This window comes from Microplitis demolitor, chromosome 7, assembly GCF_026212275.2.
Source record: "Microplitis demolitor isolate Queensland-Clemson2020A chromosome 7, iyMicDemo2.1a, whole genome shotgun sequence".
NCBI lineage: Eukaryota > Metazoa > Arthropoda > Insecta > Hymenoptera > Braconidae > Microplitis > Microplitis demolitor.
The window spans coordinates 8,383,341-8,407,515 of record NC_068551.1 but is presented as its reverse complement, the minus strand read 5'-3'; the positions used below and the strand labels follow the sequence as shown (position 1 = coordinate 8,407,515).

At 31.4% G+C, this 24,175-nt stretch overlaps 1 protein-coding gene across 5 annotated transcripts in view; it reads right to left on the bottom strand.

Annotated features, from left to right (window-relative positions):
- LOC103568657 (collagen alpha-1(XV) chain) overlaps nucleotides 1–24,175 on the bottom strand; it is a 493,917-nt gene that overhangs the window by 447,320 nt on the left and 22,422 nt on the right. For all 5 annotated transcript variants that reach the window (XM_053740819.1, XM_053740818.1, XM_053740817.1 and 2 more), the window contains exon 3: nucleotides 9,236–9,312. In XM_053740819.1, the coding sequence (XP_053596794.1) occupies nucleotides 9,236–9,312 (77 nt within the window). The remainder of the gene's footprint in view (nucleotides 1–9,235; nucleotides 9,313–24,175) is intronic.

Below are 24,175 nucleotides of genomic sequence, written 5' to 3'. Positions count from 1 at the left end.
AGTTTCGGCGTTGGAACAGCTGATATATGGAAAATAACATCGAGTTGACCAGAAAATTAATTGACATTTAAATAATTTACAAATTAAAGCTCGGAGGAACAAATAAGATCTCATTTTATTCATTATTTTTTTTTCTTTAAGTTGTATTGAGATTTTTTTTTATCCATGTGCTATAGTTTGTTAAATTTGTGCGTTAAATCAGAATTTTGACTTTTTTGTTATAAAAAATAGTAGTTTATCTATCGAGTGCGATCGTGTTTAAGACGCGAGTAGTGAAGATTGGTGCCCGATCTGAAATTACATTATTTTTTGTGACAGATATTTGTAATGTACTACATTTAGTGCCTATACCCTGATAGCCAAGTTGGCGAGAAACTGACGAGAAACTTGCAGCCGCAACGGGACACCAAGTTGGCCGCCAACAGTTGGTACCTCCAATAGTTGATAGACATTTTCTGAGAAAGTTGGTGGCAAAAGTTGTAAATCCAAAAAGTTGACGGTCACTTTGTGAGAAAGTTGGTGGCAAAAGTTGCTTGCAAAAGTTGGCAATCATAAGTTGACGGTAAGTTTCCTTTCAATTTTCTCAGAAACTTGCATTCCAGTTGCGGCTCCATACTGGCGCCAACTTTCTGAGAAAGTTGGCGGTAACTTGTAGCCAAAAGTTACAAAAGCTGAAGTTGTCGATAACTTGTCGTCAAGTTGGTCGGAAACTAATGAATAACCAACTTTTTCACGATCAACTCGTGCTATCAGGGATACTTTTTGATCCGTTGATGAGGTCACTTTTAAAACGATTAGGTATCTTTTTTACCAGCTGTATCTTATCTAATATTTTTAGCTGCCGTTTATAGGCGCTCAATGTCGTATATTTCAAGTGTCTGTCACAAAAACATTTGCAAAGCACTTTTTTGTTAGATTTTTTCGATTGTTGTAGCTCTAGCATATTCTGAATCATTCTGTGAAAAAAGTAGTCGGCCAAGAATTTTCACCAGCAAGAGTTACTTTTTAGGCCTAACTCGACTGGACTATAAAATTGAAAAAAAATTTCATGTGCTTTTAAAAAAGAATTGTTTTACTTGTGAAAAGTTTTCAACGTATACTTGACGCGATTTTGTACAAGCCATCTGTTTTTGATAAGATTTGTTTTTTTCACATCCTGTTAAAAAAATTGTAAATTTTCAAAAATTCGAGAAGTTATTGTTTTCTCACCGATTTTTGAAAACCAAGTTTTAATCAAATGTCGACATTTTGGGGTCCAAGGAAGCTATTCCTCCCAGACAGGAAAGTACGAGGGGCCCAGGCTTGGCTCAGGCTTGGTTCAACTATGTTGAACTCTGGGCCAAGCTTGTAAGCCAGCCTTGTTCCAGCCTTGGTAGAAGTCTGGAATGATAACTGGGTGCCAAGCCTGGTTGCCAGCCCTGACCCATGCTTGCTTGCCAGACCTGGCCCAACCTTGGTTGTCAGACCTGACCCATGCTTGGTTGCCAGGCCTGGCCCATGCTTGGTTGCCAGACTTGGCCCATGCATAGAAAAAACACATAAATTCAATTAAAAAAAAAAATTATTATTATTAAAGTACTAGAATTTGTGATCATTAACGTTTAAACTATTTAAGTGAAGTAAATAACGTGAAAAAAACTCGGTGAAAATTCTGCTGGGCTCTGGGCGCGAACTGCCGTCCTTCTGATTGCTGGGTTTGAACGCTGGCTACTGGACGAACCTACTAACGTTCAATTTAAACTTTTATATGTTCTACTTGTTCATTTTACTACAACCACTCGGTTTTATGAAATATAAAGAGCAATTTAATTTATATTTTCGATTAAGAAAGAAAAAAATAATTTTGTATTATTTATATTATAATTACATAATTTTTTAAAATAAAATTTATTAAATTTAATTGATTATTTATCAAGAACCCAGCTTAATTATCTTACTCTACCACCATAATTCCCAAGTTAGGGTGACTCTCGGCTTGGCCAAGGCTAGGTTATCTAGTGTTGGCCGATGTTAGGGTAACCATCCAACGGCCGAGGCTAGGTTATTCAATCTTGGCCCATGTTAGGGTGACTCTAGGGTTGGCCAAAGTAGGGTATTCAGTCTTGGCCCAAGCCTGGGTAATCATTGGAATGGCTAATACTAATTACCCAGTTATGGCCCAGGCATGGGACAGTATAGGTTTGCCAAGAGGGGCTTCCCAATAATGTCCCAGGCATGGCCCCGTCGTTCAACTCGGGGGCTTCCTGTATGGGTAGAAGTTATTCATAGCTGGGTCCTAGCTAGGGTCTACCGTGGAAACCCAGAGCTCGGTGAACTAGTTCTGGTTCAAGCTTGGGCCAATATTGAAGAGCTAGAGCAGGGTTACCCATGACTGGGTCTCGTTTGGGGCCAACAGCGGAAAGCCAGCGCTAGGTTGCCCACGACTGGGCCTTAGCTAGGGCCGACACTAGGAAGCCAGAGCTGGGCTTACTAGTTCTGGTTTAATCTCGGGCCAAGGTTGGAAAGCCAGCGCTAGGTTGCCCACGACTGGACCTAAGCTAGGGCCGACATTGGGAAGCCAGAGCTAGGTTGCCCAGTCCTGGGCCTTAGCTAGGGCCGACACTGGGGAGCCAGAGCTGGGTTACCCAGTCCTGGTCCGTGCTTAGCCCCGTTGTCAGAGCTTGTAAGTTCCTACATGGGCTACCATTCCCAGAATCATGCCTGAATGTCTGTGGCTATGCTTGTGTGTGTGTGTGTGTGTGTGTGTGTGTGTGTGTGTGTGTGTGTGTGTGTGTGTGTGTGTGTGTGTGTGTGTGTGTGTGTGTGTGTGTGTGTGTGTGTGTGTGTGTGTGTGTGTGTGTGTGTGTGTGTGTGTGTGTGTGTGTGTGTGTGTGTGTGTGTGTGTGTGCAAGAGTGTGAACTTTCCATATGTTTTTAATGAAATAATCGATTGAGATGTTTCTTGCGACAATCGATAGAATTTATTGGCCGTCTGCTTTTCTGAAAATTTCTGATCGATCGATCCAATAGACTCTAAGATATAATAGAAGTACGGGAAAAAAATTTTTTGATCGAATGATTTTAAAATCTAATCAGCTCTAGAAGTCAAAAAAATGCGTTGATTGTTGCCTCACCCATTTCAATCGGTTGATTTGTTCAAGAAAGAAATTATGAACAACGGTTTTTTTCAATCATCTTTGAAGTGACTCGTCTGATCAATCCCCTACATTTCTGTACAATTAGTTCTGGAAATCAATAAACTAGGCCTGCACTCAAGATCGAGATTATATTGATCTTGTCTTGATCTCGTCTCGACCTATCAAGACGATACCAAGACAATACTATAGATTGAAATATCGTGACCAAGACCAAGATCATCGAAAATCTTGCAGGCTCGATATGAACCAATTCAATGTAATAAATATATGTGAAATAGCTTATAACCGGTGGGCCTGGCTGGGCTAGCTCTGGTCCAGGCCTCGGTTAGTTACAATTAACTTAATTAATATAATCTTATGAGCGGGGGGCTCGCCTCGTTTCCTGAAATATTCGCTAAATCTAACAATTTTGAAAGGAAAAGCCTGGTGGTTTATTAAGTAAGAAATTTTGGTTTTATATGATCAAAAGGAAATGCTTTTATTTAACCAAGTACCCAATCAATTACAGTATGAAATTTTCCCCAAATTTTATTTTATTAAATTAATTTAGAATAATTGTAGCATGTAAAGTTTAATATTTTATTTTACGCGAGAGGAGACCAAGAGGTTTAAATTGGGGAAGAAGGATCCCACTTACGGTGTACCTTATGACGTGATCTATCCTTGCAGTGGTAGGTGGAATTTGACCCTCAATAAGCTTAGACAGCGGACGTGGCATCAACGACGTAGACCCAATCTTCGGTGGTAGAAAACCCCAGGACATGAACAGCAACGATGCGGCAACACTCAATTTCTTTTGTTATCGGCACCACTCAAATTAAATTTTAACTTTTCGACTCAAAATATGTTTATATGGCCGATACAAACGTTCTTCGATTAAATATTTTATAATAGTCACTGCAACTATACCGATACCGGACGACCAAACTCAATTCAAACACACAATTAAAGTAAACTGATCACTGGGACTAAATGACTAGATATTCAACTAGCTTTAGGCCAGCTCGGGTTATATGTACTGAGCTCTGGGGTAGAGTAGGGACCTCGCCATGCGTCATCAGTCCACTACCCTACTGGTCTACTGTGGGTGGTAGCCAGGGCCTAAGTTTCTCGAGCAATTGCTTGCTGGCCCTTTTATAGATAAAGTTTTGCTGACGTAGAACTACCCAACTGCAGCCTATAATTTAATTAAAATTCGATCTTACGGGCCTCTTACAGGACCCTGAGTAATTGAAGAGTGTATAAATAGTATACGATTAGCATGTTAGATGGCTATCAGATGACTTAAATTTCCGCGCCCGATTTTCAAGTCGAAAATCCAAAGCGCACTGTTACAAGTTTTATCGCTCGAGAAGCTTGAAGATATTATTGTCAATGCACTTGTGAGCTCTTCAAGCTCAACTATAGTAATGTCACACGTTCCATAGCGAAAATTCAAGTAATAAACAATAACAAAAAAAAATAATAATAAATTAAATCGTTGTATTTTTTAAATTTATATCAGTAATATCTTTGGAAATAATAAACCGATTTTAACATTTAATACCCGGGAAAAACAAATTATATAACGTCATATATAGATCATATATGGGACACATATGACGATACATGGGAATATATAGTTTTCGATTGTTATTGTATATGAATATATATAACTATATATAGGTATATATAATAATATATGGTCATACATAAAAGTGAACATGAAAATTTCATACATCTCAAATTCTATATATGACCATATGTAACTTTATTCAGACATATATAACAATACATAGGAATATATAGTTTTCGATTGTTTCTATACATGAATATATATAACTATATATAGGTATATATAATAATACATGCCCGGGAAAAAATGATCAGACCTGATCAGATATGAACAGGCATGCCCATCCGGGTAAACAAATTATAGTAAAAAAATGGCCCTATATAATTATAAATAATTACGTATAGCTATATACAATTATATATAATTATTTCTATAAAAATAATTGAAAAAAAAAAAAAAAAAAATTGGACTTATGCAGGATTTGAACCGTGGATCTTGCGCCCGAAAGTTTGACCCGCCACTCGTTGACCTAAGAAATTGACTTAAAAAATAAGTTTCGTATGAACTTCAAGTAATAAAAATCTTATATGTGATAGATTATTGATCAACAAAATTTTATATCTTATACATCGACGTTCTAATTAGCAAAGTGTCTAACTGATTGTTTTTCGTAGTTGATTCTGTTCAATTTTCAGATACTAATAATCAGTGAAAAAATCATTTGACAAAATTTTATATCTAATTTATTAATTATTGATTTATGGTTATATGAAATTATATATAAGTTATATGTAATTATAACTACGTTAGCTATATATAATTATAACTAAGTTAGTTATATTTAATTATAATTAAAATTTTAAATTTAATCCTATATATCAGGCTGGATCAGACATGAACAGGCATGAACAGATATGATCAGGCCTGAGCGTATTTAACGCTTCAGACATGAACAGATATGAACAGACATGAACAAACATGGACAGGTATGATCAGGCCTGAGCGTATTTAACGCTTCAGACAGGAACAGGCATGGGCAGGTATGATTAGGCCTGATCATGTCTAATTTCAGGCCTGATTATATATGGACAGGTATGATCAGGTCTAATTTCAGGTCTGATCATACATGAATAGGCATGATCAGGTCTGATCATTTTTTCCCGGGTGGTCATTCATAAAAGTGAACATGAAAATTTCATACATCTCGATATCATACACATCCAATACCAATCAACCAAATTTTACTCTAATAACAATAATTAATCAACCAATATCATTATATTTTGCTTTTTTGAAAATGCTTATATTCTTTTAATCTTACGTAGCACAACTAATCTTCGTTGTAACTGTTAGTCGCATAGCCTAGTCGTCAAAGCATCGGTCTCTGGTACGGAAGGTCCCGGGTTCGAATCCTACTGAAGCAGGTGTGATCATTAATAAGTCTAGCGTTTTTTTTCTGAATTAAAAATTTTCAATTCGATTAAGAATTCAATTATTCGCAGATCTGATAATCTCTTCGTTGCCAAAATAATTAAAAAAAAAAGAAATTTTTTTTTTATTTTAGTTAAAATTTCTATACATAGTCATATCAAGTTATATATGGCCATGTCAAGCTATATATAGTCATATCAAACTATATATGCCCATATATTGTCAATTTCTATACATAGTCAGGTCAAGTTATATATGGTCATATCAAGCTATATATGGCCGTATAAAATTATATATCGTTATATATCGCCAATTTCCATATACAGCCACATATGTCGCATTTATATATGGCCATATATAATTTGTTTTTCCCGGGTATGGCGTTTCACGCAGTTTTCTGACCTCTAACATTGGAAAAAATTTTTGAAACATTTGATAATTAATATTACGAGTTATTCCGAATAAATGAAGTAAATTGGCTCAAACATTAGCGAAATATTTTTTCGAAAACGACTCGCAAATTCTTGGTCACAGCTACTGTTCTACCAATCATCGATTATTGCTCTGTGGTTCTCATTGATGCTCCAAAAAAACTCGATACTAAATTACAGAGACTTGTAAATAGTGTGATTAGGTTTATATTTGATCTTAGACGTGACGATCATATAAGTACCCATCGACTTTCACTAAATTGGTTGAGTATCAAATCACGTCGATTATATTTTATGGCATGTTACTTTTATAAAGTACTTAGCACAAGTGAACCTAAATTTATACGAAAGTTGTTCGAAGAAGAAGATGCTGAAATCAGAAGATCTGATAGTCTAGCCATGAAAAATAAAAGTCAAAACTTTAAACTACTAAACTTCGCTACAATTTTTTATGAGCGCTCGTTTGTTGCTTCTTCGATACAACTTTGGAGAGAGCTACCGGTTGATATTTTAAATTCGTGTAGTTTGGAAGTTTTTAAAAATAAAATTTTTGATTTTCTATTAAAACTTGAAGTAGACAGTAATGATAAATTAGTGTACTTCAATTATTCAATTATTCGATTTGATAGTGACTCTGTAGTACGTAAGTAATATATTTATCGTATGTCAAATTGTTGCCATTCGGCTTTTGCCTTGGCATTAAAAAATCTAAATAAATAAATAAATAGATCGTTATTTTTTGTATTTTTAATCACCACTATCTTTTGAAACAATGAATCAATTTTGACATTCAGATGCAGTTTTGCAATAACTAACGTTCCAAGAAAAAAGGTCATCTATTAGTTGTGGGAGCAACAGGACAAAATCCTGTTGCAGCAACAGAATTTTTCCCGTAGAATCAATAGGATAAGGAACAAGTTTCATGTACCAATTTTTTTTGTCAGTATAATGAAATTTCAAAGTTTGAAAAAAAATTCAAATTTTGCATGAAAATTTCAATTTAGAAAAAAAAATTAACTTCGAGTAAAAATTTTAATTTTTTTCCAAACTTTGAATTTTTTTGGCGTGGAATGCCCCATATATAGAAAAATGGATTTAATTTTTTTAAGGCTTGTTTCTCAATCGTCCCGGTCATCGTTGTTAACGTCATTACAATCTTCTTACTACACACACACATAGTAGACTGTGGCGGATTGTGAGTTTAAAAGGGAGAAATCACTTCACATCGATATCTCACTCGCTCCAAAGCACGAGTATAGTACAGTCGCGCTCATACTTACGGCTGAATGTTTTTAGTGTCTGGGGGATGTTTGGCCCTTACGGTTGGTCTGACTGAACAAATATATGTTTAAAATAGTCCCTCAAATAACATATATAAAAAACCGGACGTTAGAATGTAAGTAAAGTCGCGATATTTTTTTAGGAGCTTTAAAGCGTCTGGCGAAAGTTATGGCTGACGAAAAGTGTCTGGCATTAAAATTGAAATAAAGTTAGCCCTATTTTTAGTTACCATTCTCACCTAGTATCTGAGATTTGGCCGCCTAACCAACTTAGCTGGTATGCTGGCATTCAGTCCACATATAAACACTACTCGAAGCACCAAATTTTGTCCTTTAGAGAATAAGCAACGTCTGGGGGTACTGCACTGATAGAAGGATTTATTTAAGAGTAATAAACTAGATTTATTAAAACTCTTGTAAGAAGCTTCTTTGAGTCAAATAAATATTTATTAATAGTTAACAAATAATTCTTTGGTGAATATTATCGATAGATGGCTGCATACAATCGTATGTACTTGTATATATTAGCATAAGACTAACTGGATAGTATTAAGCGTTGCCACACGACCATATTTTATATAAAATATAAAAACTATTTTAAATAATTGTTTGTTAATTATTTAATAAAAATAATTTTTTTATTATAATATATTCTTCACCTTCCCACTTAAAATAAATTTTTTAAAATATTTTTATTATTTATATTATGAGAGAATTAGGTTATATCTTCATATACGTTAAATTGCGTCAACTAAATGAATTATTAAATATTTATAAATCATTTATTATACATTAATAAATATTTTTTTGGTGCAAGGAAATACGCTCTGACAAATAATTTGTTGACTGTTAGTAAATATTTATTTGAGCCTGTTCATTAATAAACCATTTGTTAAATATTAACAAATCTTATTAAATCCAAAGAAATCCTTCTATCAGTGTGGGCTCTTACTCTATAAGTATTTGAAATTATAACTCGGAACCCGGGTGTCAATATAGGGAATTTTACCATTCCAAATAATGAATTTCATAATACGTGTCGTCAATTTTCTAAATATCAGTTACGATTTTCAAAGTTCAAATAGTAATTTTTCCTGCATAGACAATACATTTTCATACTTATCCTGAAATTATTGACGTTTTAACCATAAATGAAAAAATTGCTACATAGAATGATAGTATTTACTGATCACTTTATCGTTATATTACTTGTCGTTCTCAATTTATATAGTTCATTTTTTTCCGTGTATGCGATCCAACCAGATCTGATCAAAAAATTTTATCTGGCTAACTATAACCAGATCTGATCGTTTTTATCACGACAATTAACGCTTTTATGCTTAACATTAGCAACTTAATATAAACGTAAATTTACGATTTAATTAATTTAAAAAATCAAACCTTTTTTCTCGCTAACTATATCTGCATGAATATCCAAGGAACACAACGCAGTCGAAATCAACAGCAAGTTCCTGAAACTGATTAATTTATTGTTTTTATCATTTTAATACTGCACTAAAATAAATTAAAATCAAACCAAAAATGCAATAAGGAGAATGTTAACCCTACACAGAAAAAACAGTTAACTTGAAAATTAAGATGAAAGGACGATTTTGAATATAAATTTAACGGTAACAAGCAACTTGCCACTTGATTTTCTAGTATACTTGACTGTTTAGATTTTATTAATGAAAATGAAATAATCGGTTTAAGAGAAATATAAAATAGAAAAAGAAAGTTGCCTAAACGTAACACGATTTAGAACTCACGCGGGCCAGCAAGAAAGATACATTAACTTCTCAAGCGTCATAGGCTATTGCACCTTGGTGTTCGTTGTTTTTATCACCTCGGTACGCGGTTCTGGAGGGAATAACTTAGAATATATAATTGGATGAATTTAGAATACAGTCAAGTGTAATTTCCTGATTGGAGGAAACGTTGACGACGAGCAACGAGTTGTTGGCCGAAGTTACTGTCTTTAAAATTGTTAACGCTGCACTTTACAGTGAGCGCGGCAAAGAGGCCCCTTTAGTATATATACACCAAGTCGAATGTAACATCAGTAACATTTTTTGACTGACAAGTTCGATTTTTGAAAAATTTTAACAAAAGAATTCAAGACAATGCTTAATTACATTTACAAAAGGGATTTTAGAAAGTTTAAAACATTTGAAAAATAAAATTTTTTTTTTATAAAATTTTGGAGGTACCCTATTTTGCCTTCCCTTCTCCTATATCTTAAAATATATATGAAAAATACATCCATGAAAATTGAAAAAAAAAATTTCACATATATAAAAAATTTATAATTTTATTATATTTCTTTTTTATGTTGTTGGTTAAATTAAAAATATATTTTTTACATTTTCATAATTATATACTTGAAATATATTACTAATATAATTTTTATATATTTTCAAACATGTATTTCTTATACACCTTAAAATATATTTTTAAAATATTTAAATTACATTTAAAATATATACAAAAATCGGACAAAAATTAGCTATTAAAAATTTCTTTTTTATACATATTTTATAAATATTTATGTACTTTTTATGTATTTTTAATATATTTTTTTTCTAAATGTTTGTCATGAGGCACCGAACTCGAATAAGCAGTGGTAGGAGTAGTTCAGTGTTCACCACTAGATAAGACCCAACCTCTTGTGCTGTTCCTGGTTAGATATATATTTCAGTTTTTATATTCTAAACTTTAAAACATTTCCGGCACAGCTACTCTTCTGTCGTCCGACATAGTGACAAGTGCCTCTTTTGATGGTAATATATTATATCCTGTGACAACAATGTCTATCTTTGTTCCCTTGGATAATTTTTTTTTATAATTCAGAAATATAAAGTACGTTTCAGATAATGAAAAAAGTAATTTTTGCTTTCAATAAATGCTCTTGAATAATCTAAAAATAATAAATTTCGGTAAATTTTATTTATTTCAGTATTCATTTACTCTGGATACACTCAGGTTCCATTCTATTCTACAAAGTATTGTTTTGATGCAAGATCGATTATTAATGACTCGACAACTTGAATAAATTGCAGTAATGTTATATGAATTTCGTACAATTTACGGTGTTTTAGAAGAAAGATGTCGAGTTGAAAAAAAATTATATTCTTACGGCTAAATGTAAGTTTACTCAAATTGAAAAGTAATAGATAGAATATCATCATTTTTTACATCAAATTAAAATATTGTAGAAACAAAAGCAAAAGTACGCGGAATAAAGTGTCTAGTATGTTGACTCAATTACATATATTTTTTAATTGAGTTCACAAGTACGCTACGTATTTGAGTATACTCAATTATCTATCGATAATTTTCTCCAAATACGTGTGGCTTTTCAGTCAAAGTCGTGGCGTGTTTCGCCGGACTTAAAGTCGTGACGTATTTGGCTCAACTCAATTCAAGTTGACTCAAAGGTTCCTTTTTATCAGTGCACACATCCGGACACACACACACACACACGCACACATGCACACACGGACGTCTATTCGGAGATAGTCAGAATAGCTTAGTAAGACCTCAAAACGTCGTCATCTAAAGCAAACTGGATTTTCGAAAATCCGACCGAAATCTATAAATTCCCTTTTTTGAAAATTAACAATTTTCCTAGCGGAAAGTTGAAAAAGCTACTCGGACCAAGAAAAAAAATTTCTTGCTCCACAAGTTTGCTTCTTTAATAAAAACGAAAAATTTTATCAGTCAAAAATGTATTCTCTCTCCGAAAGATTGACGTATTGATTATTATTATTATTTTTTTTTTCTGAAACATATTTTGTTGTTTTTTTATTTCGTGAAAAATTATTCAAGAAACCATTAATATTAAACATTAATGTCCTGATGTATTATAGCATATACTATAGTATAATCCAAATGACAGAGGAGTACTCGAACAAAATCGTGTTCATATTTCGAGAGTTTTCTGACACAACCTCGTACCTCGATTTTTGACGATTTTGAGTTTTTGCTGGAAAAGTAATCAGTAAAAGCCCCCCTGATTAAACAAAACGATTTGTGACTATTAAAACTGTTTTAATCGTTTTAAATCGTCATAAATCGTCAATTGATGATTAAAAACGATTAAATTTTTCAAATGAAGATTAAAGACGATTCATGACAATTTGAAATTTTAATCTTCATTAATTGCTTTTAATCGTAAAATAATATATCGTCTTTTGATGATTTGGGACGATTAAATCTGAAAATCCATGACGATTAAAGACGATTAATGATGATTTAATTTTTAATCGTTTTTAATCGTCACAAATCGTTTTTTTTTAATCAGGGCCTTGCATAATTCTGTAAAGTTATAAACAAAAATATTGAATAGTTTTTTTTTTATTTAACAAAATGCAATCACGTATCTCAACTAGTGAAAACATGTCATACGCAACTCGATCTCAAAAATATCAGATAGCGCATAACTAAGTTTGCTCGTAGCAATGTGATTCAGTTTGTTGTTGTTGTAATGAAAAATTTTAATATTCAGTTGATTAAATTATCACTCAAAGTGAATAAACAATAGTTAAACAATATACTTTGTCATTGTATTTGTAAGAAACAATATAACGATAAGTAATAAACATAATCCAATATGAATTCTAACCTATCACTGTCATAATTGTGTTCAATCCACATTTAATTTTGTATATTTCAGAGTATGACATCAGACAATGTTGTTATCCATATCAAAAACATCCATGTGGGAATCCAGCGTAGATATCTATACGGGTTTGACGAAATCCACAACATGCCAAATCCATATGTAAATATCTAATATGGATTTCCATATGGATTTTTACGTTGCTTTCTCATTGAAATCTGATGCACCTTGGAAAATTCCATATCGAAATCTTGCATGGATTAGGAATCAGAAAAATTTACATAAAACGTCACGTTATTGATACAAATATCATAAACAGCGTATCTGTTTTCATAAACTTTCCTGGAGTACAATGTCTTTGTACGATTCCTAATTTAGTATTTTATGAAAAGTATTTGTAATTTCTATAAAGATGTAATACTTCTTAAGTTAATTAATAAATCTATAACTAATTACAAATACTGATATAAAGAGCATCAATAACTCAATTTTTTGTTGAAAGATTTCCTGCCAATAGAATGCTAATCTGTTCATTTATTCACATACGCGTATCAATAGACAATAGATATAAAAATCCAGATAGCCCGGATTCTATAGAAATTACTTAGATGGAAATCCAAAGTCCTATAAAACTTTTCCACAAAGAAATCCATTTATACAAGTTTCTATGCCAATTTCCTACATGAGTATCCAGGTACTCACAATTTCTCATATCGGGAATCCAGATACCTACGATTTCCTACGTGGATTCTTATGTAAATCCATGCACTCCTATGTTAATTCCTATGAATTCTTACATAAATCCGTACTTTCCTGTATGGATTCCTATATGTTTATCCAGTATGGCTTATGCGGACATTTTTTGGCATTTGCGTATATTTAGGAGGGTTTTTGAGGACATTTGGGGTTTTCGAGGACAGTCCGCGGAAAATCCATATGTCTAGAAGGGTTTTTGAAGACTAGTCCGCGAAAACCCAAGCTATAATGACATAGTCCGCAAAAGCCCTCCTGCCGAAACGTATTTAACACCCCACGTGATTAATCATTTATCGATCACCTGGTTTATTCCAGCACAGCCTTTGTATAAGACGTGACGATAAAAATAATTTATTGCTGTAATAACTGCGAATAAATTGATTACAATGTCCCTTTACTCATAGTGAATATATTAATTTAATTGATTGAACTTTCGAATTTTGAAATAATCATTTCCATAAAATTTAATACATCGAGTCCTTTAACTAAAAATTGCGATTAAGCTAAAAAGTTGACGGATGAATTCGTGATAACATTTTTTTTAAGGTATACACATGGTGATCAGATAGTATTAATCTATTTTTCACGTATCTATTGCCGTTAAGTGAAAATTTTCCTCAGATAAAATAAATTTATTATATAAACAAATTTTCAAATTCTATTTCTTTATTTTCTATTCTCAAATTAGTACTTTAACTGATGCAATTGTAAATTTTTACTAAACAACTGAGTTTACGGAAAAATTTATGATAAACTTTTTTGTGACTTATATAATTTGCGACCAGATTGGAATAGTTCAAGCCACTCAACTGAAAATTTTGGCCCCACCTCTTAAGTATACAGGCAAATGTGAAAATCTCTTTTTTGAAGAGAATACAATTTGCAATCAGATTATACTGACGTATTTATTATGTATTTGTCATGTTTTAATCAGAATTTTACTTCGTATCTAAGCGAAGTTCTGAATAATTAATTATTCAAGAGGTTATTCAATTGAGCTGTTGATTCCGAAATTCTAGCTAAATTATCGATTTTACAGACAAAAAATCCAGGTCATAATGTTTTCTTTCTATAATTTTAGCACGACTAAAAACGAATGATAAAATTAAGTGTCATGAACACTCCATGCGTCTATTATGTTGTTTAATAGGAATTTTTGGGAAAATATTGAGTTTACAGATGAATTCGTTAAGATTCATTGTGTAGACAATACAACTCGAAACCCAATCATTTTGATTGTTTTTCAATACGATCTAAAAAACTAACGAAGTTTCAGATAATTGACGTTTTCTCAAAACTATTCCGTCAAGTCCAACATCTGAAAATTTTAATGGAAGTATTAGTTTACGAACTAATTTATAAGAGTTTGATCGTTAAGCAAATTGCAACTTTATTGATGTCTATCGACAATACATCTACATATAAATTTATGTTTATCCAGTATGGCTTACGCGGACATTTTTTGGCATTTACGTATATCTAGGAGGGTTTTTGAGGACATTTGAGGTTTTCGAGGACAGTCCGCGGAAAATCCATATGTCTAGAAGGGTTTTTGAAGACTAGTCCGCGAAAACCCAAGCTGTAATGTCATAGTCCACGAAAGCTCTTCTATCGTAAGACCGAAAATCTTTTTTAATGATGACTAATAACAAATAACGTATAAATAATTTTATCGATAAGATCCTTTTTGTGCAATGATAAACCATCGCGAACAAAAATAATAAAAGTGATATTTTTTGTTTATCGTTTCTTAAATACGCTGTTTTATTTAAATCAAATCATAACTAAATATTTCTTAGTCCTTTAACGAAAATAACGAGTAATCTTAAAAATAATAAATAATGTTTCAAGTAAACTCCACATTCACGTATACTTGATATAACAAATGAGTCAAGTACGTAACTTTTAAGTCATATATAATTTTAGATAATAATGTATCCTTAGTAGCAATCTTAGTCAAAATCTTGAAAGCACAGTATGTATAGTTATTAGGGTGATTCATTTCCGTAAAAGTTTTTTTTTTTTAAGTGCTCAAGCAAAATCTCAATCTACATCGAAAAAAAAAAACCCACCAAATATGTGCTCTTAATTCCAATGCTAAGTACTTTCCATTTGATTTCAAATATTTCCCGTTTAAAATACCCGTAAATTAAATTACTTTTTTTTTAACTTTCTAATACTTAGCTGCGTTTCATGATATCAACATGATTTTGATCGCAAATTGTAGGGCATTTGGTGTTCTTTAAAAATGCCTAATGTTACTTAGCTGTTATTACAGCTGTTTCACTTGTGCCCGTTGTGGAACTCATTTTTCCTATGAAATTAACCTTTATTGACTTGTAGAACGTAAACCAATGAAAGTTCACTGAAAATGCTAAGGGAAATTTTATAGGAAATTTTATTCCCTTCGGAAAAAGTTCTATGAGTCAAGTCGCTAAAGTCCATAGTTTCCGAGTTATAGTCATTTTAATAATTTGAAAAATATAATATAAAAAAAAAGTTACGATTGATATTTTATTTTTCAAATTATTAAAATGATTATAACTCGGAAACTATGGACTTTAGCGACTTGACTCATAGAACTTTTTTTGAAGGGAATAAAATTTCCTATAAAATTCCCCTTAGCATCTTCAGTGTACTTTCATTGATTTACGTTCTGCAAGCCAATAAATGTCCATTTCATAAGAAAAATGAGTTCTGCAACGGACACAAGTGAAACAGGTGGAATAACAGCTAAGTAATTATGGTCACTTTTGAAGAATACCTAATGCTCTACAATTTGCGACCAAAACTGCGTTGATATCATGAAATGCAGCTGAGTATTAGAAAGTTAAAAAAAAAGTAATTTAATTTACGTGTATTTTAAATGGGAAATATTTGAAATCAAATGAAGAGTACTTAGCATTAAAATTAAGAGCTCGTATTTGGTGAGAATTTTTTTTTTTAATGTAGATTAAGATTTTGCTTGAGGACTTAAAAAAAAAAACTTTTGCGGAAATGAATCACCCTAATAGTTATAATATTTTGCTATATTCTCCTTGACTTCCTCAATATTTGCTCTAGAATTGATCAAAATGGTCACTAGGGTACTGATTAAGGTGTGGAATTTCAGGGTCACCTTATTTTTTCTACCACTGACAGCTCCTACGCGCTGTAATCAGAGCCCTTAATATTAATATTAACAGGTGACTAACTGCAATTCTCTATTTCCTTTTTGAATAACGCGGGAAAAAAATCAAGTGTGAAATTTTATAACTTGGCAATGGCTTATTGTACAGAAAATCTCGAGATATTATTTCGTAGTAACTTGAACGCTCTATAGAAAAAGTCTCATCATATTTTGATAAATCCATCTGTCCAAAAGTAATTGGAGCTTGAAGTCAAATTTACAGTAAATTTCGAGATATTTTTACTTTCTCGGCGAAAATATCATACTTGTCACGAACTGGCAAAAAGTCTTTTTTGAAGACAACTTTATGCTCGACAAATTTTTTTTAAATTCCGCATTCTTTTCTAGTTATTTTTATTTTAATGTTAAGCTCTTAAAAAAAAAAGTGTTCTGATCGATTACAAGATCTTGATATTAAAATAAAAATAACTAGAAAACAGTGCAGAATTTTAAAAAACATTATTCGAAATAACTTGTAAGAAATTTAATTGTCTACAAAAAAAAATTTATGACATTTTGTGATAAGCCTGATGGTTTCACCGGAGAAGTAAGAAAATTACGAAGCTGACTACGAATTTGACTTAAAACTTCAATTATTTTTGAACAGATGGATTTATTAAAAAATAATAATAGATTTTGTTTGTTATACTGAACTTCTTTGTGCAATAACCCATTGCTGAAGTGTACAATTCCAAGCTTAAATTTTTTCTTTCTCTGTTATTTAAATGGAAAATAGAAAATCGCGCTGAGCCACCTGTTTATAATAGTATCAGAAGCTCTAATTTCAACAAAAATCTTGTTTTACTTTCCTGCAAGCACAAAACTTGCTAGTGCGTTGAAAAAAAATTGTATATCGAGTGATGGCTGCTCAAGTTTATGCTGAATTACTGATGCTATTAAGAGAAAAACTGCGTCAAGGAGCTCTTTCAAGTTTTTATAATTATAGCTCGTCTTGACCGTAACGACATAGCAAAGTATTGTACACCCCACGCGTCTAGTTATCTTTCACATGGATTTTCTGTCAGAAATATTGAGTTTTCGATCAAATTGATTATAAGCATTTTTGTAGACAATAAAATTTGCTATAAGATTGTATTCGTATGTTTTTCTTGTATCTCTAATAGTTCATCGACAATGGAGGACTGAAAGCTTAAGAATTTCTAAATATCTAATTTTGCATAGAAATTGTCTATCAAGTCATTCAACATAATATTATGGTGAAACTATTGAGCCTACGACAAAATTGAAGAGAAAACCAATGGAAGACAATACAATTTGTAACCAGATTCAATATAATGATATATTTTCTTCATATCGATCATAGTTCAGTTAAAACGTTGACTAGAAAATTTACATTTTCTGAATAAAAAAATGTTTCATACAATTCACCCACCAAGTTCATAGACTAAATATTCTAGCAAAATAATAAATTTCCAAATAACTTTATGATAGATATTTTTGTAGGCGAAAAATTCGGCAAGGTCATTCTACATAAGTATTTTACAAGTATCAATCATGATTTGCAAATAGTTTTCATCTGTAACCCAGTCGATTTGTGTATAATGAACTCTCTAAAAAAAATTGTATATCGAGTGATTGCAGCTCAAGTTTATGCTGAATTACTGATGCTATAAAGAAAAATACCGCGTCAAGGAGCACTTTCAAGTTTTCATAATTATAGCTCGTCTTGACCGTAACGACATAGCAAAGTATTGTACACCCCAAGCGTCTAGTTATCTTTCACATGGATTTTCTGTCAGAAATATTGAGTTTACGATCAAATTGACTATTAGCATTTTTGTAGACAATAAAATTTGCTATAAGATTGTATTTGTATATTTTTCTTGTATCTCTAATAGTTCAGCGAGAATGGAGGACTGAAGGCTTAAGAATTTCTAAATATCTCAATTTTACATAGAAATTGTCTATCAAGTCATTCAACTTAATATTCTGGTAAAACTATTGAGCCTACGACAATATTGAAGAGAAAACCAATGGAAGGCAATACAATTTGTAACCAGATTCAATATACTGATATATTTTTTTCATATCGATCATAGTTCAGCGAATATATTGACTAGAAAATTTACATTTTCTGAATAAAAAAATGTTTCATACAATTTACCTACCAAGTTCATAGACTAAATATTCTAGCAAAATAATAAATTTCCAAATAACTTTATGATAGATATTTTTGTAGGCGAAAAATTCGGCAAGATCATTCTACATAAGTATTTTACACGTATCAATCATGGTTTGCAAATAGTTTTCATCTGTAACCCAGTCAATTTGTGTATAATGAACTCTCTAAAAAAAATTGTATATCGAGTGATTGCAGCTCAAGTTTATGCTGAATTACTGATGCTATAAAGAAAAATACCACGTCAAGGAGCTCTTTCAAGTTTTCATAATTATAGCTCGTCTTGACCGTAACGACATAGCAAAGTATTGTACACCCCACGCGTCTAGTTATCTTTCACATGGATTTTCTGTCAGAAATATTGAGTTTTCGATCAAATTGATTTAAAGCATTTTTGTAGACAATAAAATTTGCTATAAGATTGTATTCGTATGTTTTTTTTGTATCTCTAATAGTTCAGCGACAATGGAGGACTGAAAGCTTAAGAATTTCTAAATATCTCAATTTTACATAGAAATTGTCTATCAAGTCATTCAACTTAATATTACGGTGAAACTATTGAGCCTACGACATAATTGAACAGAAAATCAATGGAAGACAATACAATTTGTAACCAGATTCAATATAATAATATATTTTCTTCATATCGATCATAGTTCAGTTAAAACGTTGACTAGAAAATTTATATTTTCTGAATAAAAAAATGTTTCATACAATTTACCCACCAAGTTTATAGACTAAATATTCTAGCAAAATAATAAATTTCCAAATAACTTTATGATAGATATTTTTGTAGGTAAAAAATTCGGCAAGATCATTCTACATAAGTATTTTACAAGTATCAATCATGGTTTGCAAATAGTTTTTATCTGTAACTTAGTCAATTTGTGTATAATGAACTCTCTAAAAAAAATTGTATATCGAGTGATTGCAGCTCAAGTTTATGCTGAATTACTGATGCTATAAAGAAAAATACCGCGTCAAGGAGCACTTTCAAGTTTTCATAATTATAGCTCGTCTTGACCGTAACGACATAGCAAAGTATTGTACACCCCAAGCGTCTAGTTATCTTTCACATGGATTTTCTGTCAGAAATATTGAGTTGACGATCAAATTGACTAGAAGCATTTTTGTAGACAATAAAATTTGCTATAAGATTGTATTCGTATGTTTTTCTTGTATCTCTAATAGTTCAGCGACAATGGAGGACTGAAAGCTTAAGAATTTCTAAATATCTAATTTTACATAGAAATTGTCTATCAAGTCATTCAACATAATATTATGGTGAAACTATTGAGCCTACGACAAAATTGAAGAGAAAACCAATGGAAGACAATACAATTTGTAACCAGATTCAATATAATGATATATTTTCTTCATATCGATCATAGTTCAGTTAAAACGTTGACTAGAAAATTTATATTTTCTGAATAAAAAAATGTTTCATACAATTCACCCACCAAGTTCATAGACTAAATATTCTAGCAAAATAATAAATTTCCAAATAACTTTATGATAGATATTTTTGTAGGCGAAAAATTCGGCAAGGTCATTCTACATAAGTATTTTACAAGTATCAATCATGATTTGCAAATAGTTTTCATCTGTAACCCAGTCAATTTGTGTATAATGAACTCTCTAAAAAAAATTGTATATCGAGTGATTGCAGCTCAAGTTTATGCTGAATTACTGATGCTATAACGAAAAATACTGCGTCAAGGAGCTCTTTCAAGTTTCCATAATTATAGCTCGTCTTGTCCGTAACGACATATAGCTAAGTATTGTGCACCCCACGCGTCTCGTTATATTTCACATGGATTTTCCGCTAGAAATATTGAGTTTACGATCAAATAGTTTATTAGCGCCTTTGAAGACAATAAAATTTGCTATAAGATTGTATCAACAAGTTTTTCTTGTATCTCTAATAGTTCAGCGACAATGGAGGACTGAATACTTATAAATTTTAAATAACCCAATTTTACTTAAAAATTGTCTATCAAGTCACTTAACTTAGTGTTCTGGTGTAATTTTTTAGGTCATGACAAAATTACTGAGAACAATAATTGTAGGCAATACTATTTGCAACCAGAGCACACCAACATTAGGCCGTGTCAAAAAATTCGCCTGGTTTATTCTTATTCGTTACACTAAAAAATTGTTTTCTACTCACTTCAAGCAAGTTCTTACTCAAAATCAGCTTTTAATTCCAAGAGGAAGGTCCTCGGCATTCCAGTTTTTTATTTTTTTATCAACTTATTAGAAAAAAATTCATATCTCACTCATCAGCCGATCCTACAGTGATACATTATAAATTCCAACATAGGAAATTTAACGCTCTACAAAAAAGGTTTCTTACATTTTTATCGTAAGTCTTACCATTTAAAAGTATTAATGATTGAAGTTTCATTAATTTAAGACACATTTGATTTTTTTTTTCGAATTTTCCAACTCGTGAACAAATTAGGATTTCGAAATGGGCAACGCGTAATTTTGTTGGGAATTAAACGCTTTTAAAAAAAAGTTTCTCAATATTTTTTGATCATTCCATCTGTTCCAAAATTATTGGAGCTAGAATTCAAATTTATCGTAAATTTCAAAATCTTTTCACTTTTCCGTTGAAACTCTCAGACTTATCACAATATTTTATGTGATTTTTTTTGTAATTTTATTTCCTACAGATTATCTGTGATAGAGTTTTTTTAAATTTCGCATAGCTTCCTAGTTATTTACAATTTAATATCAAACTCTTAAAATTAATCAGAACACAATTTTTTATTAAGTGCATGATATTGAAATGTAAATAACTAGAAAACTATGTGCTATTCGAAAAAAATTTATCACAAATAATCTATAGGGAATAAAATTTTCTACAAAAAATATTTCATGAAATTTTGTAATAAGTCTGATAGTTTCGCCGGAAAAGTAAAAAGATTTCGACATTTACTATAAATTTCAATCCAAGCTCCAATAATTATTGAACAGATGGATATATCAAAAAATGAGAAGAGACTTTTTTTTCTTTAAGAGCATCTAATTCCCTATATAATTGAGCGTTGCCAATTTCATAATCCTTATATGTTCACGAGTTAGAAAATTCATAAGAAAAATATAAATGTGTCTTAGAATAATCAAACGAAAATCTTCAATATTTTTTAAATGGTGAGACTTGCGATGAAAATGTAGGGAATCTTTTTTGTAGAGCGTTCAATTTCCGACAAAAAAAAATTATGATATTTTGCTGTACGATCAGTTAATGAGTGAGATATGAATTTTTTATTAATGGACTGAGGAAAAAATTAAAAACTGCAATACGCAGGACCCTTCTCTTGAAATTCAATCTCATGTTTGTTGAGAATTTTCTTGAGGTGTCCAGCAACTAATTTTTCAGTATAACGAGTAAAAGAAAAAAAATAGTCGATTTTCATGACACACCCTAATCAATATATTTTTCCATATCTATCATAGTTTGGCGAAAATGTTGCTTTAGATACTTACATTTTTCGGATTAAGCAAAAGTTTCATACGATTTACCTACCAAATTCATTGACTAAATGTTCAGGCAAAATAATAAGTTTCTGGACAATTTCATGATGAGTATTTTTGTAGGCAATACGATCGGCAGGATTATTCTAATCGTGTCTATGAATGGTGAATTTAAAATACAAATTTTTCTTAAATTTCCAAATGATCCATGAAAAGATTCCCTCAAGCCCATTGACTGGGAATTTCTCCGAGACTATTTTCGAACGAAGTTATTAGTAATATGCTTTTGGGTATTACAATTTATAATCAAATCGTATATATTTTATGATGTCGTTTCTATAATAGTTCGCAAAAATATCGTACTGAAAACTTGAAAATTGCAGACTGACTAAATGTTTAATAAAATGTGCCCACCAAGATTTTTAGTAAATCATATGATTAGAGATCCTAAGTGTCATAAACATCCCAGGTGAATTGTGTGGATAAAGGCTACGTGGGGTGTCACTTACACCCCAAGTGTATTTTGTGCATAAAGGTTTTACGGGGTGTAACTTACACCCCACGCGATTATTAAGTTGATAAGATTTAATTTATAAATAATAATAAAAAAATTACTGCATACATCGATTTAATTGTTAATATAATGGTTATGTATGCAACAATATAATACACCTTGAAAAAGTCCGCAAAAGCCATACTGGATAAACATATATACATACATACATATATATCTATATACATACATATATAAACTTTTGAACTAATGGTACTTTTGGATTCTACTCGATGAATTATGATAGATTATGGCAAAATTCTTTGAAAATTCTACCATGAGAACAAATGCAAAAGATAGATTTCTATGAAATCTGCTAAAAATCATGTGTCTCGTGAAAAATATTGTGTTGTCATAATCAACAAATAATAGCACTAATAATTTTATTAATAATATTGTGATTTGATTAAGAATAATTGAAAAGTTGATAATATATTCCTGAATAAAGTGATCCAAAAATCTCATTTATCTCTGTGATTTTATTTCAATTAAAAATACCGCAAACAAGTATGTTACATTTCTCAGTAATTTTTCGGTGCAGCAAACATGTATCTCATAAAATGAGCAGAAAAAAAAATAATTAAATACATTTAGTATTACAGTTAACTTGAAAATTTATAGGAAGTTTGATTACTTTTTAGATTTGTAAAAAGAATTAATAAAAAACAGCCAGAGGTTTATTATAAAGCGTTTTTTGTCTCTCCTGTAAAGTAGTAGTTTCTGAGATACGAGGTTGCGTCAGAAATCCCTCGATTTGGAATATAACAATTCTAAAATATCTATCTTACCAAGGACACTACAATAGGCTGGGCGCAATCTCGTGGTGAGCACCGAACTACTCCCGCTGCTTCTACCTAGCACTGATGACTTTCTACTTCTCCGTATCAATAATTTCTCCCAAGAAATTTTTTCTCTTGGCTTAAACAACTTTAATTTTCTTGGTCGGAGAATACAAGAGTACTTGCGTGAAAAGTATAGTACTCGTTCCGAGAAATTTTATTTTCTTTAAACGAAAAAATGCAATATTGATACAAAAATAAATCATTTGTTATCTTTGTGTCTGTATACTTTTAGTATGAAGACGCTTTGCCGTTTTACTAGCTTTGCCTTGAATATTCACAAATTTAAGAATTCTCATATTATTAATCATCGCCTAACATGAACAAATCAATGTTGTATAATTGATGACCCGGGAAAAAATGATCAGACATCAACAGCCATGAGTCTTCAGGCCTGATCAGACATGGAAAATGAACGGGCATGATCAGAGCTGATCATGTCCGTTCATATCTGATCAGGTATGTTCATGCCCATCCGAGTAAAAAAAATTATACACTGAGAAAAACATTTACTACTATTTGATAGATTGATAAATCAATATTTGATAAATTATATATAAATATATATATATATATATATATATATATATATATATGAAATATTCGACTGTATTTATTAAATATTATCCTACACATACTAAATATTGATCATAAGGCCATTCTTAATCATAGCAGACTTGTTAGTTCTGTAGCAATATTGCTCAAGATTTGAACAAGTTTTTGTCGAATAAAATATTTACTATATACCTCTTTCTGAAGATAATCTGTAGAAGATTGTTC